We start from the raw sequence: 14,389 nt of genomic DNA, 5'->3' as shown, positions 1-14,389 counted from the left end.
TTTTAAACAGGAAGAGTAGGCATTACCTGTACCTCCAGACTCGCTTCCACTGCAGTGGAAGAAAGGGAGTGGGATCCACTCATAACAGTGCTGGGAATGAAACCTGGGTTTATAGCATGTCCTGACGCTGTAAAAAAGGGCCGTGTTTTTGTCTCCAGACGTATAAAAGAATCAGTGTCTGCCATCTATCAGAAGAACCTGGATTTATGCCATGGGAAGGGGAATCAGAACACCTAGTTTCTTGACTCTGGCATTCCTTCTCATCCAGAGAGAGGTATGGCAGCCAAACATGGTGGGACTTACAGTGAAATTTAGGAACCTGATGTATGGTATCTAGATAGTGAGATTTTCAAATAGTTTATTTGGTAACAGAACCCCAAATGGGTTGTATTGGGTCTTTTATATGAATCTGGCCTTCTGGAGTTGAGTTGTACAGTTCTATGGCCATATCAGTCTGTATTACAATTATCCCTTTTCAAATGGCATTTCCTATTATGTAACTGCTTTCAGAAGTTTGGGAGCCTGACAATAGCTGTTCACCTACTAAAATCATAGAATGCTTTGGGTTGGAAGGGACCTCCAAAGGTCATCTAGTCCAACTCCCCTGCAGTGAGCAGGGACATCCTCCATTAGATCAGGTTACCCAGAACCCCATGGAGTCTGAGCTTGAATGTATATCAATATGTGAGGCCTGGGTGTCAAGAAGAAAGGGACAGCCTCTTCTCACTTGATAAAAATATGCACTGGAGTTTTGAAGGTTTCTGTTAGCAAAATAAACCTTACTAGAGCTTCAGGGGAAAAAAAAAAAAAAAGGTGGAACTAAGTGTTCTTAAGATTTAGTATGATATTTACTGTGGTGATATGATCCCTTTTCCAAGTCTTAAATTCTTGCAGCAGTTACTGACTGAAAATACTGCTTTGTCTCCTTTAAGAAATTGCACCTTCCAGTTTAGGTTTTTACTGTCATTTTAAGTGAAGGTTGAATATGATTTATAAAGCACTTTGAGAGGAAATGGTAGTTACTTATGTGCAGCCTTTTAAATGCCAAAGAAGTTTCTTGAGAGATAAGAATGTATGGAATTCCCAAACAATAAGGGAATGTGTGTGAAATGAGAGTCAGCAAAAGGGATTGCTCTTTCTGTGCATCTAGCAAAGCAATATTTTCTGTTAAACTGGGGTACAAAGTTATGTGGAAACAGATAGAATTCCCTTTTAAATTGTGGTGTACCACTGTCAGCTCCAGAGATAAAATATCCATGATGTGTTGTTGCAGTATCTTCTACCAACTCTATGGCCAAGTAATGTCAGCTCTAGAAGGTCTTGTATGTGATTCTCATGATAAGGTCTCTTTCTAAATAATTTGAAAAGAAAGAAAAGAAAATACAAGCAGAAAAAAAACCCACAAAAATCCCCCAAGCCCTCAAAACCCCTGACATCTCCCCAACTGAAAAAATACTGCAAGTCCACACAAGTCACATAGTTCATCTAAGGTGTGAAATTGCAACATCAAACTGAAATTGTGCATTAGAAGCCTGACGTACTATCACTCATCTTTTGTCTTCCTGTGGTTGCTCTCCAGGGCAGTCTTCTCAAGGCAGAAGCTTTCTTTGTTTATGTGTATTGGTTGGTGAAGTTAGTGTTCATGCTTAATGATTACTGCTGAGTATCTATCTTCATATCTGTGGCAGTTTATTGACAATAGAATGGAGGTATCAAAGAGACTCAAATTGTTATGTGGTTTTTGGTTTACTGAAAAGCTTGTGCTATGAAAGGGATGTAGCGTTTCTGTGGTTAGAATTGTTGCAAGTAGATCCTTAACTGAATTGATTAATTACATAATAGCTAGAACTCTAGATTAAATTTTAAATCTTAAAAGCACATATTAAAATATGTTTAAGGCTAAATAAATAAAGTCTCTGAGAACTGGTAGATGTGCCTGGTGCCACACTAATCAAATTAGCCTCTTGTTTTATCTGTAGTGTTGGTCTTCATACACTTTTTGCTCGATTCAGCAGTTATTTTTCTGAAAGACTAGTTAATGAGTTGTTCAGAAGCAAGTATGTGTTATTACTCAGTGCATCTAAGACATATTTTAATATTTATGCAGTTTTGCTGTCTTAAAACACTGCCATGACTGAAACCATGGGAAAGCCAGCTGTCACATTTGGGAAACTGTTGCAGTTAAAACATAACCCCTTTAGGATATTTAGCCATTGAAGTTTGTGATACATCTCCACAATAGTAGTGGAAAGTCAAAGTCTTTGTTCAAATTCTGGCTGAGGAAGTTGCTATTCATTTAGCCCATCACAAATAAACTCGTTAGGTAAGATCTAATTCCTGTCCTGGTTACCTGCCGTTACCTATTCAGCATTCTGTAAGAGAGGAAGGTTAAGGTTCATTTCTTGTAAGAGGCTTTCTCCTGGCATAAAAATAATTCCAGGGAGAACTGCAGCTTTTTAACAGAGGTTTTCCCATATTTCAGGTGCTAGAAACAAGAGGTTTATAGTTTTCTTCCTCCCATTTAATATCTACCCATGTAGTTAGACACTTAGCTGAACAATGGCTTGCCAGTACAACAATTATTAAAATATATTTCCTAGTTTGAGTTTTATGATTGAAATTGTGATTCACTAAACACGTAACTTCACATGCTATAAAATGGCAAATAAGGTACTGACAAATTATTTCACCATCTGTAACTTTAAGACATGGTTTTAAAAGGTTGCTGATAAGCATTTCTGCAGAGATACCATAGAATTGTTTAAATGAAAACAAAAATGACACTTTTTTCAGTAGAAGATATGTATTCAAATACATACTGCATTTAAACATAACAGAAGGTAAATAGTCAAATATATACTGTATTAAAACACAATACACAAAAATGAGCCTAAAGAAAGGGGAATTAAAATGTTAGGTTACAGCCTCCCAGGATAAGGTGGTTTATCAACGCAATGTGTACAAAAAGTTCTAACAGTTTTTGGAAGGTTTTTCTTGCTTTTCTTTGGTTTTGTTGGTAAATTTTGTCTAGCAGCAGAATTAGATGGAACAATATTTTTTCTTTTCTTTTATCAGTAGAACAGTAAATTCAGTGTCTCATAAACAATCTTGCGATCCAGAAATATAATTTCTGGGAAATTTTTGTCTCCTTTTGAGTCCTGGCCAATGAAATTTGATTGAAGTTTTTGAAGAGAAAGAAGAAGAACAACAAAAAAAAGATACTCCTGCCAAATATTTGTCTGTCTTATGATTTATAACTCTGAGCATTGGAAACATGTCCTTGTCATAGACCTGGAAACCAAGTATCACTGGTCTGGGCTCACAGAAATGTCAGTTTTCAAAGGGCAAGCAACAGACTTCCTTATGCCAAAAATAGCTTTTGTGCTAAATTATTGAAGTATTATTGAAGTGTTTGGTCGCAGATGAACGGAAAATAATGTTTGGCACATTAAACCCTTTTTGTGTAGTGGGAGAATCCCATGGTCATTTTAAAATTAGATGACTTTTGTTAGTAAATCTGAAATATCACACAATCACAAAGCCATGGCATTTGGCACTGAGAAATATGTTGTGTACTCGTTTTATTCATCGTGTTTGTTATATATTGATTGCAATGAAGAGAATATTTTAGACTCTTGCAGCAGTTCAGGTAATGTGTACCACTTCTGTGCTTTTCTGTTGTTGAGTGTAAAATATGCATGAAGACATGTCTGAAGTGTAAGTACAGCAGGCCCTTGGGAAGTTCTGGAGCTGCACCTTGAATAATTAGAGTTGAATGCTGACAAAATATTTACTGGTTTATTTTTGTTTTGTAAGCTGGTTTTGTCCATGGCCTGTGAAATTTTGAAGGATGATTCTTAATAGAACCCAATGGCATCCTGGCCTGCATCAAGAACAGTGTGGCCAGCAGGAGCAGGGAGGTCATTCTGCCTCTGTACACTGCACTGGTTAGACCGCACCTTGAGTACTGTGTCCAGTTCTGGGCCCCTCAGTTTAGGAAGGATGTTGACTTGCTGGAATGAGTCCAGAGAAGGGCAACAAAGTTGGTGAGGGGTTTGGAACACAAGCCCTATGAGGAGAGGCTGAGGGAGCTGGGGTTGCTTAGCCTGGAGAGGAGGAGACTCAGGGGTGACCTTATTGCTCTCTACAACAATCTGAAGGGGGGTTGTAGACAGGTGGATGTTGGTCTCTTCTCCCAGGCATCCAGTACCAGAACAAGAGGACACAGTCTGCGCCAGGGGAGGTTCAGGTTGGATGTTAGGAAGAAGTTTTATACAGAGAGAGTGATTGCTCATTGGAATGGGCTGCCTGGGGAGGTGGTGGAGTCACCATCACTGGAGGTGTTCAGGAGGAGACTTGATGGGGTGCTTGGTAACATGGTTTAGTTGTTTAGGTGGGCTGGATTGGTTGATGGGTTGGATGCGATGATCTTGAAGGTCTCTTCCAACTTGGTTTATTTTATTCTATTCTATTCTATTGGAAGTTCTTTATCTTGATTATATCTTGATTGTCTCTGTAGTGCCACAAACAAATACAGTTTTAATGCAGCAGTTGCTTTGGTGGCAACCCTTAAAGGTTTTTGATAGTTCCTATTGAATCTTTTTATAGTAAGACACTTTTAGCCCTCAGAGCCATCCACTTTCAGGGAGAATAATTTCATTTTTCTGTTTTCTCTGTAGCTTTAGCATTGTGGTGCTAATCCTACATTACTTTCTTCCTTGAAGAAAATGTCTTGTATAGTTCAACATCCTCACAGCTAGACTTGTGCTTTGTTTGATTGTACAGCTGATAAGCTTGCATTTTTTATAGTTTTGTGTTTAAAGTACTGGATGGCTGGAAATTGAGGAGTGCACAGACACAGAGCTTGCATCATGTTCAATGCAAGTCTGTGGAGCCTTGTCATCTTGCAGGAGAGGTGCTCCAGACCCTTGCCATCTTCATGGCCTTCCTCTGGACCTTCTCAAGCAGGTTGTATTGTGGACTCCAGAACTGGACACAATACTCTTGAGGGGGTCTCAGAAGAGCGGAGTAGATGGAGGAAGTCACCTCCTTCAAACCTGCTTATCACACTTCTCTTGACACAGCACAGGATGCTATTGGCTGTTGCTTCTGTACTATGAAGTGCAAATTGCCAGCTCATACTCAGTTTTTCATCCACCAGTACCCCCAAGTCCTCCTATGCAAGGCTGCTCTCACTCACATGTATTGATAAAAAGGATTTCCCTGTCCCATATGTAGTGTCTTGCACTTGGCTTATCTTTCAAAAAACACAACCCAAAATGTTGTTTTTAACTTTCATAAACATTTTCCTTTTATAGTCACAGAGCTAGCAGGTGCAAAATGTTTCATGTAATCATAAGTGATGGACATAGCTAAGGCTGCATATAGTTAGATGGAAATACTTAAAATTTGCCCACTTAGAATTGAGCTTTTCCACTATAAACAGTTTTGCATATATTAATGACTTAGGCAGGAGTTTAAAGTTAATACTGTTTTCTCCCTACTTGTTTTGGCTGGTGAACTTTGTGTTGGAGGTTAGGATTTGTTGTTGCTGAAATGAATAGGACCACCTGAGAACTGTTATTTTAAAAAATAATCTAGAACAGGCTAGTTGAATTTGTAAGTCTACTGCAAAGGTTATGGTGCAATCTAAATAAGCTCCGACTGCTACTTTGACCTGGTTGGCCAAACTGTGGGGATTGTGCCAAATTTTGGTATAAAGCAGTTTTGGGAAGCTCTTTAAGATTAAATTCTAGTACTTTGTGACTGGTGTGCTAGCAATATGCATGTGATATTAGGCAAGTGTTACTTCAGTACACTTTTAGGCTTGAACTGATTGTTCAGCTGAAAACAAAAATTATCTCCAGACTGATTTAGATCATTTGCTGCACCTCAATATGATTTGAAATGACCCAGTTAAAATCTGACATCTTGATGTTCCTTTCTCTGTTCTGTTCCTCTCTGCAGTGAGCTACCCTGGTTCCTCAAAATCTTTTTGCTATGTTTTTTTCTTTCCAGGAAGAAAGGCAGGAAAGGTAGAAAAGGTATGAAAGACAAAAGGTTTTAACTGCAGAGTATCTTGGTGTGGTTTTCATGAAGCTGTTCAGTTTGTATTCATCACTCTCATAGCACATGGCTGGTTCAGGCAAATTGTGAAATGGAAAGTCTGTTTAATCATACATTTCTTCACTCTAATATTAAGAAGAAACATTTGATGTTGGAATGTCCATATTTCGGTAGACAAATGGTCATTGATTTAAAGATATGGTGTAGTAGTGTCCCTGGTAGAGTTAGATAATGGTTGGACATGATGATCTTAAAGGTCTTTTCCAACCACAGTGATTCTGTGATTTTAGAATTTGAGCTGGGTGAAATAGTGGAGATGGGACTTCAAAGCATCTGGCTGTCGAGTGAGGCAATTGTGGCAAAGCTTCTCACTGAGAACAGAAGTGACAGCCTGGAAGGAAGAGGACAGCAGTTGCTCTATGTTGCAGCTGTGGGGAGAATATCTACCAAGTGCAAGCTCAACCTGAATTCAAAATGAATTTGCAGATACAATGTTATGGGGACTATTACAGAACTTTCGGACTATCTGGTAGGAAGAAGAGCATTAAGGTTTTAATTTCAAAGCAAACTCTGAGAAACATTTCTGACTAATTAATCAGTTAATGTATTTTTAGAACATGTTTTTCCCCTGTGGTGCCTTTGAAGGATGTATTAATAGAAGCTGTCTGGCTTGAAAGCTGCTTGAATGCAGATAGCATTGACTGATTTAAAAACACCCTGAAAAGCATAATTTATCTTTCAGTTAATACAATTCCTATAAAATATCATTTAATCTAGTTGAAAAGTGAGTGAATAGGAGTTCTTCAGGTTTCTTGACCAAACCTCTGAGCAGCTGAAAGAGGAAAGTTTTCATCAGGTTGAAAAACCATTTGGACAGGAATCTTTCAGTAGACTGACTTTATAAACATTCTTTTTTTCTTTTTCCTTCATACAAAATAGCACATCATCATCACATAAATTTTAGTGAGCCTTTCAAAGATCACTTAATATTTTTCTTTCTTTTTCTTTTCCTAGTTGCATTAAAATCTTCTAACTCTACAAGACCAGAAAGAAATGGCGTTCAGGAAAACTGTAGAACAGCAAAATGCGGAGACGGGATGCAGATCCTGGAGGGAGAACTCTTACTGCAGGTATGTTTTTTCAGTGGATGTATTGTACAACAATTCACTTTTTTAACAATAATAATAACAACAAATAATTTAAAAAATTATATTACATTTAACAATAGTTCATCAATGAGCTTGATAAAGGAAGATTCCTTATTGTCAGGATCTTTCCTCCTTTTCTTTAGGTTAATACTATACAGCTCCTGAACTTCTCTGGTGGTGGTGGCTTCAGAGAGCATGTTAGACTACAGATTCTATTTAACTCTGAGTCATTTCTTAAGAGCTAGGTTTTTTCCCCATCTATTGTTATTGCAGATAAATGTTCTTCATAATGGTCTTATAGGCTAGTCATCTACTGTGAATTTGGTGACTAATTGCCAAAAAAAACCCAATTCCTCATAAATAACTTCAAGCTTCCTGGGTTATTATATGAATTGCAAGTCAAATGACAATCTCTAAGAAATTTTAAATACATCTTAATTCTCACCAGTGATAAGTTCATTGTAACTGCTTTTGTATTAGGAGAATTGAGAGTATTTTTGTAGAGGTACAAATACTATCTTCAGTGGTTCAGAATAATAAAGTCACTGAGAAACTTGATTTTGCCTTTTGAGATGGTTCTTTTAGGATTGAAATTTGCCAAACTCTCCATTTGAATCAATCTCCCATTTATTGATACCACCATGTTTTAAGGAACTTCCCATAATCTGTTGCATTTTACAGAGTTTTTGGCTTACAGGTATCAGATGATTCCTGCAGTAACAATCTGGTTTCAAGATGAACTACATACCAGAGCCAATATAAAATGTGATTGAATTCCAGGTATAGGAGTTTTACTTAGCTTTGTGTGAGAGAGCAAAAGAACCAGTTTTAACATGTGGGCCAGATACTGCACAACTTGCAGACTTACTATGCCAGCTACATGAGGTGAAATGCCCTGCAGAATAGGTCAGCAGAGGACACAAGCTCCTGTTGTTGTGGCATTGTGCTCCTATGGAATTGCTGTGAACATCAAACCCAAGAATTTTATGTAACTACTCAAGATTTCTTGAACTGGCTATGCTGTTTAATTTCAAATTGTTATAACTTTTGTTTTGTTCTGGTTTTAACACTTAACTATATTCAGGTAAAGTTTATGAAACATACATAAGGAATTTTTGTGGAGCTCACAACTGTTTATGACAATAAATAAAAAAAATGTCTACACATTAAATAGGAGTGGTTCACAGCATTTAAAGACCAGTCATTTAATCAGATACTTGACTTAATTAGACTGTATTAACAAAAGAAGAAGAAATAGCAAAACCATATTTCTGCCAGATACGGAAGACCAATGAGAGTGGTTGTCATAGTGGTTGTACATCCAAGTGCTGGGTTCTGCACATTGGCCACAACAACCCCATGCAGTGCTACAGGCTGGGGTCAGAGTGGCTGGAGAATGGCCAGGCAGAAGGGGACCTGGGGGTGCTGGTTGATGGTAGGCTGAATATGAGCCTGCAGTGTGCCCAGGCGGCCAGGAGGGCCAATGGCATCCTGGCCTGCATCAAGAACAGTGTGGCCAGCAGGAGCAGGGAGGTCATTCTGCCCCTGTACACTGCACTGGTTAGGCCACACCTCGAGTACTGTGTCCAGTTCTGGTCCCCTCAGTTTAGGAAGGATGTTGACCTGCTGGAGTGTGTGCAGAGAAGGGCAACAAAGTTAGTGAGGGGCTTGGAACACAAGCCCTATGAGGAGAGGTTGAGGGAGCTGGGGTTGCTTAGCCTGGAGAAGAGGAGACTCAGGGGTGACCTTATTGCTCTCTACAACTACCTGAAGGGGGGCTGTAGACAGGCAGAGGTTGGTCTCTTCTCCCAGGCAGCCAGTACCAGAACAAGAGGACACAGTCTCAGGCTGCGCCAGGGGAGGTTCAGGCTGGAGGTCAGGAGGAAGTTTTACACAGAGAGAGTGATTGCCCATTGGAATGGGCTGCCCGGGGAGGTGGTGGAGTCACCATCACTGGAGGTGTTCAGGAAGACACTTGACAGGGTGCTTGGTTGCATAGTTTAGTTGGTTGGGTGGTGTTGGATGATAGGTTGGACATGATGATCTTGAAGGTCTCTTCCAACCTGGTCTATTCTGTTCTATAGTGTGGGGCTGTGGGAGTTAATTTTTGTGGAAAAGTGATGCTAGGGTGTAATAAAAATGTATAATTATGCTGTTCTGATAAGATACAGGATATCCTTCACTGATATTACATTCTGTATGGTAAAATAATTTTGCATAATAAAGCATTCTAAAAATGTGTTTTGAGTACGCTGGCCAAATTTTACTTTGAACGCAGCTGAGGAAATTAAGTGGCACAATATACTTAATCCAGTCCCTTGAGACAGCCTTTTGTGAAATCTGGACTGAAATCCATAGAAGTAAATCAGCACCTTTCAGATGAGCTGCCAAGTCACAAATGTTCTGTTTGCTATCACAACAATTGCCATGAACCGTATTGATTGGGAGCTCAGATAAATGCCCTTCGCGTGACTTTGGGTAAGGAGCCGCTTAGTCTGCTGCTTCGTGGAGGGGGAAATCTCTTCATGAACATTGTTTACTTGCAACAGCCCACTTCTGCAGAGGTTTTCTATTTTAAGTAAGCTATAAAATGTTTTCTTGGACTATATAGAAGGTCTTGATCGCTTGATTTCCTGTCCACTTAGGCCTGTCTGTGCTATGAATAGAACACATTTTGGGAATGGTTTTGTGACATGGCTTCTGTTTGGGCAGCTGGGCCTACCAAAGGCTTGAGCCACACAGGTGTTGTGAGCTGTGGTTGATACAAGATAAACTTAGTTTCTCATGCTGTTGCACCTCCTACCATCAATTTTTTTAATTAAAAGTCGTCAACAGGATTTGGCTTCTCTCCTGAATTATCAGTATTTTTATACTGTAGGGAGGTGCTGTGAAGAATTCTTCTGTTTATACTGTTAAATAACAGTATGGTTTTGCATATTTTACATTTTACTGGGAGACCAGGGTATAGGTAGACTTACAGCCTGAATAGTTACCTGGAACTTTCTCTGAAGCTGACAAATGGGTGTGTTTCCTCCCCAGGCATTAAATGGTTTTGTATTAGTTGTCACGGCCGATGCCCTGGTGTTTTACGTCTCTTCTACCATCCAAGACTACTTGGGTTTCCAACAAGTAAGTTTATTTATTCCTCTATTTCTCTAACAGATGTTTTCCTCAATTTTAGAGGTCATCAGTATTCATATTTAGGGCCTGATAGTTTGTGTAATAAAAATCTGTTGGGTACTTTGGGCTGGAGTACTTTGAAACCATCTTTTCTGTCAGCTTACATAGCTGAAATGGGACCTCAGGCCAAGCACAACAGGAATATAATTTCCAAAGCTGAGTTAGGCAAGATAAAATATTTTCACACTTAATTAGTCTTTACTGGAACAACTGTTTGAAATTTATACTGTGGTGTTACCCAGTTTATGATGCTGACTGAGACATAATTCAATGGAAGGTAATTATTTTAATAGAAACCTTTCATACAAAATTAACTCCATATGCCTTGGGGTTTTATGTATCAACTGAATTATTGTATTATTTTTAGAATTTTAGTGTTCTCTCACTTGTATTTACTTATTTAAAAAATGCATGCATTTACAGTTCACAGTGCAGATCACACATGGATAACTCTTTGGGTTTGCAAGCCAGGTACCAAAGTAGTAAAATCTTAGAATCATAGAATTGTCAGGGCTGGGAGTGACCTCAAGGATCATCGAGTTCCAATCCCCCTGCCATGGATAGGGACACCTCACACTAGATCAGGTTACTCAGAGCCCCATCCACCTGGCTTTAAAAACCTCCAGGGATGGGGCTTCTACCATCTCCCTGGGCAACTTGTTCCAGTGTCTCACCACCCTCTTGGTGAAGAAATTCTTCCTAAGGTCCAATCTGAATCTTCCCACTTCTGGTTTTGCTCCATTCCCTCTAGTTGAATCACTACTCAACATCCTATAAAGTCCCTTACAAAGCCATCACCAGTTTTCTTGTAGGCCCCCTTATGATACTGGAAGGCCACAATAAGCCTTCTCCTCTTCAGACTGAATAGCCCCAACTCTCTCAGTCTGTCCTCATAGCAGAGGTGCTCCAGCACTGTGATTGTCCTCATAGCCCTTCTTTGGACATGCTCCAGCATGTCCATATCTTTCCTGTAATAAGGGCTCTAGTAAAGACAAGACCTAATGGGCACATCACTTTCCTTAGAGAACTCCTGGGACTAGTATCAATTTGCATCTTTAGGTACAAGATGTTGTACCTTGAATGTTAATAGATTCAGTTGCTGCCTCAGGGAGAAACTCTGCTTGCACTGCAGTTTTGGCTAACTGATAATAGATTGGGGAATGTTTGTGTAAAAGAAAATACTCCAAGCAAAACTTTGTAATTCCTGGGGTTACAGGTTCTTTCAGTGTTGGGGAATGAATCAAAAAGCTTGGAAAACAAATTTGGCATAAAATTTGTGTAAGTAATGCCAATAAATCAAGTGCATACTATAGAAGTGAAGTCTTAAAAGTTACAGAAACTAGCATTTCTGGCAATTTATTCTGGAAAATGCTTATTCTTTTATGAAATTAATCAAAGGAAAAAGTCAGCTAGGCCTCTGCTTTTGCCAGCTCATCTTAATTTCTTTAGATCTGTGTTTTGTTTTCAGTGCTTTCTGTTTATATAGTGGCTGGAGGGTTGATCCATGCAGAAAACAGGCAATTTAACTGTTTTCATTTGACAAAGCTTTTCTTGAATATATTGGGTGGATTTTTTTTCCCCTTAATTTCATTCATTCACAGATCCTGGTTGTTGTAGCTTTGTCATTTAGATCACATTCTTGGCCGTGTAATAAGTGGTGATTTGGGAGCTAAATTAAAGATCTTAACAAACCCTTATGGAGTGGAAAAACTTTCAGGCAAACAAAAGCAATGTTCATAATCAATTTGGGTTAGTTTCAGAAGTTGCTTGGTTCAGGATATCTGGCTTCTTTTATATTTCTGTGGCACCTACAGTGGCTGAGGTCCAAGTACCAGATGGCAACTACTTTATTTACCAGTATGTAAAACTAAATGATTTCAACAAAACTTATGCATAACAGTTCCCAGGCTTGCTTAGATAAAACCAGATAAAGAAATACTTGATACTTGCAATACTTGATACTTGGTTTATAATGTAAATTATTATTTATCATGTTTACAGTCATGAGCGTGGCTGAATTCTTTGTGCCGCTAAAACTTTGCCATGTGCATGTAAATGTATGTTTTCCTATATCCATAGCAATGTTGTCAGACAACTTACATCATACTGTCATAATAAATTTCTTACCATCTTTCTTTCTCATCTTTTTCCTTTTTTTTTTTCAAATGTAGTCTGATATTATACACCAGAGTGTATTTGAATTGATTCACACAGAAGACAGACCTGAGTTTCAACGACAGCTGCACTGGGCATTAAACCCTGCCCAGTCTGCAGATTCTGGACCAAGTGTACAAGGTATGAATGCAGCCATCTTACTGTGTTTGCCTGATTGAGTTGTTTGTAGTTTTTGTTTGTTTGTTTTGTTGTTTTTAAATTTGTGTGTACAAAAGTATTCTCTTATATGAACAAAGCAAAAAATAACATCTTTTAAACTTGAATTTTATGGACATGTTTAGCCAACGGTGAGGATTAATATCTTATTGCCCTTTAAATATGTTAGGCACTGCTTTTCATAACTAATGCTAATTATATTTTACTTTGGAAGACTTTAATTGTGAGCAAAAATGACTGTTTCACATGTCTGATCAGTAATGCTGTGGTAACCAGCGGGGCAGGTGATACTGCACGCTTGTGCTGCAAGGAAGGCAGTCAGAAGTGGACAGGTTTTTTGAGTGACAGAAGAAACAAGAAAATTTGATTCTTCTGTCTTCCTCCTCAGTTATAAAACTTCTCTTTAATCACTTTGAATAGGGAAGTGATGTCTCTGAAATGATGATCTCTTTTACATCCGCTACTCCTGGTTACATCACAGCACCAAATTTATTAGCTTAGGAAGGCCAGCAGACAGTTGGATATGACAGCTTCTTTAAGCACAGTCTCAAGCTGAAACTATCACACTGCACCAGGGGAGGCTTAGGCTGGATGTTAGGAAGGAGTTCTTCGCAGAGAGATTGCCCATTGGAATGTGCTGCCCAGGGAGGTGATGGAGTCACCATCGCTGGAGGTGTTTAGGAAGGAGCCTGGATGAGGCACTTGGTGCCATGGTTTAGTTGATTAGATGGTGCTGGGTTATGGGTTGGACTTGATGATCTCAAAGGTCTTTTCCAACCTTGTTAATTTTGAATTCTGTATTCTATTCTCTCTCTCTCTTTAGGTTGGTAGATCCATTCCATGACTAGGAATGTGTTAGTTACGTTAACATGTGGAACAGAGCACTGCTGGTCATGAAAGAGTTTTACTCTTCCATGTCTATCACTGCTTTATGCAGCACATCTCTTCAGAATAAAAAGGGAAGAGAAATAAAAGAATATTATGGTGGTTAGAGCATCAGGTTGTCATGTTACTGACTGATGCATAAGTGACCTGCTATATTGACAAACAATGAAGGAGAAATACATTGATAAATATATTAGAACATTGATGTGTAGGTACAGATAGCTATGTGCAATGTGGGAAACATGCCTGTCTCATAATGACCACAGAACTGTTGAAACAAGTGTAATACTCCACTTTGCACCATAATATTTAAATATGTAGGCAAAGCTCTCTGTTACTTTTAAGTTACTTGATTACAGATTTATTCTTCAAACCAGAATAATTCTGTTATTTTTGATTACATCTACCAATCATAAATTAACTTGATTTAAAACTAAAGATTTCATATTTAATACTTTAGAGCCCAGACATGCTATGGCTTGATAGAGAAATAAAAAGCAGCAAAGGACATGTGCTCACAGCTTGATATATTTCAATTTTTTATCTAGTGGTCAACATTGTTCTGTCACCTATGGATCAATTTACACAGGCTGGTTGAAAACATGCCACACAACTACTTAATACTGCAATTTGGGATAGCAAACAGTTGCTGTTCCTCAGAAATTCAGTTTTTATGTGATGGCTTACTGTTGGCTGCAGAGTGAAATCACGTTCTGTAGTGCATAAGCAAGTGTAGATGAACTTACAAAAGGTTGTGTTTGAAAAGTGCAATGTCACGT

General features: G+C 38.7%; 1 protein-coding gene across 2 annotated transcripts in view; it reads left to right on the top strand.

Moving 5' to 3' along the window:
• AHR (aryl hydrocarbon receptor) overlaps positions 1–14,389 on the top strand; it is a 61,060-nt gene that overhangs the window by 25,964 nt on the left and 20,707 nt on the right. For both annotated transcript variants that reach the window (XM_068152485.1, XM_068152484.1), the window contains exons 3-5: positions 7,081–7,196; positions 10,254–10,343; positions 12,566–12,689. In XM_068152485.1, the coding sequence (XP_068008586.1) occupies positions 7,081–7,196; positions 10,254–10,343; positions 12,566–12,689 (330 nt within the window). The remainder of the gene's footprint in view (positions 1–7,080; positions 7,197–10,253; positions 10,344–12,565; positions 12,690–14,389) is intronic.

The sequence above is a fragment of the Melanerpes formicivorus genome, unplaced genomic scaffold (assembly GCF_026170545.1).
Source record: "Melanerpes formicivorus ecotype bairdi unplaced genomic scaffold, bMelFor1.0.p_v2 SCAF_23, whole genome shotgun sequence".
Classification (NCBI taxonomy): domain Eukaryota; kingdom Metazoa; phylum Chordata; class Aves; order Piciformes; family Picidae; genus Melanerpes; species Melanerpes formicivorus.
The sequence above is the reverse complement of the archived record's forward strand: the minus strand, read 5'-3'. Positions and strand labels throughout refer to the sequence as shown.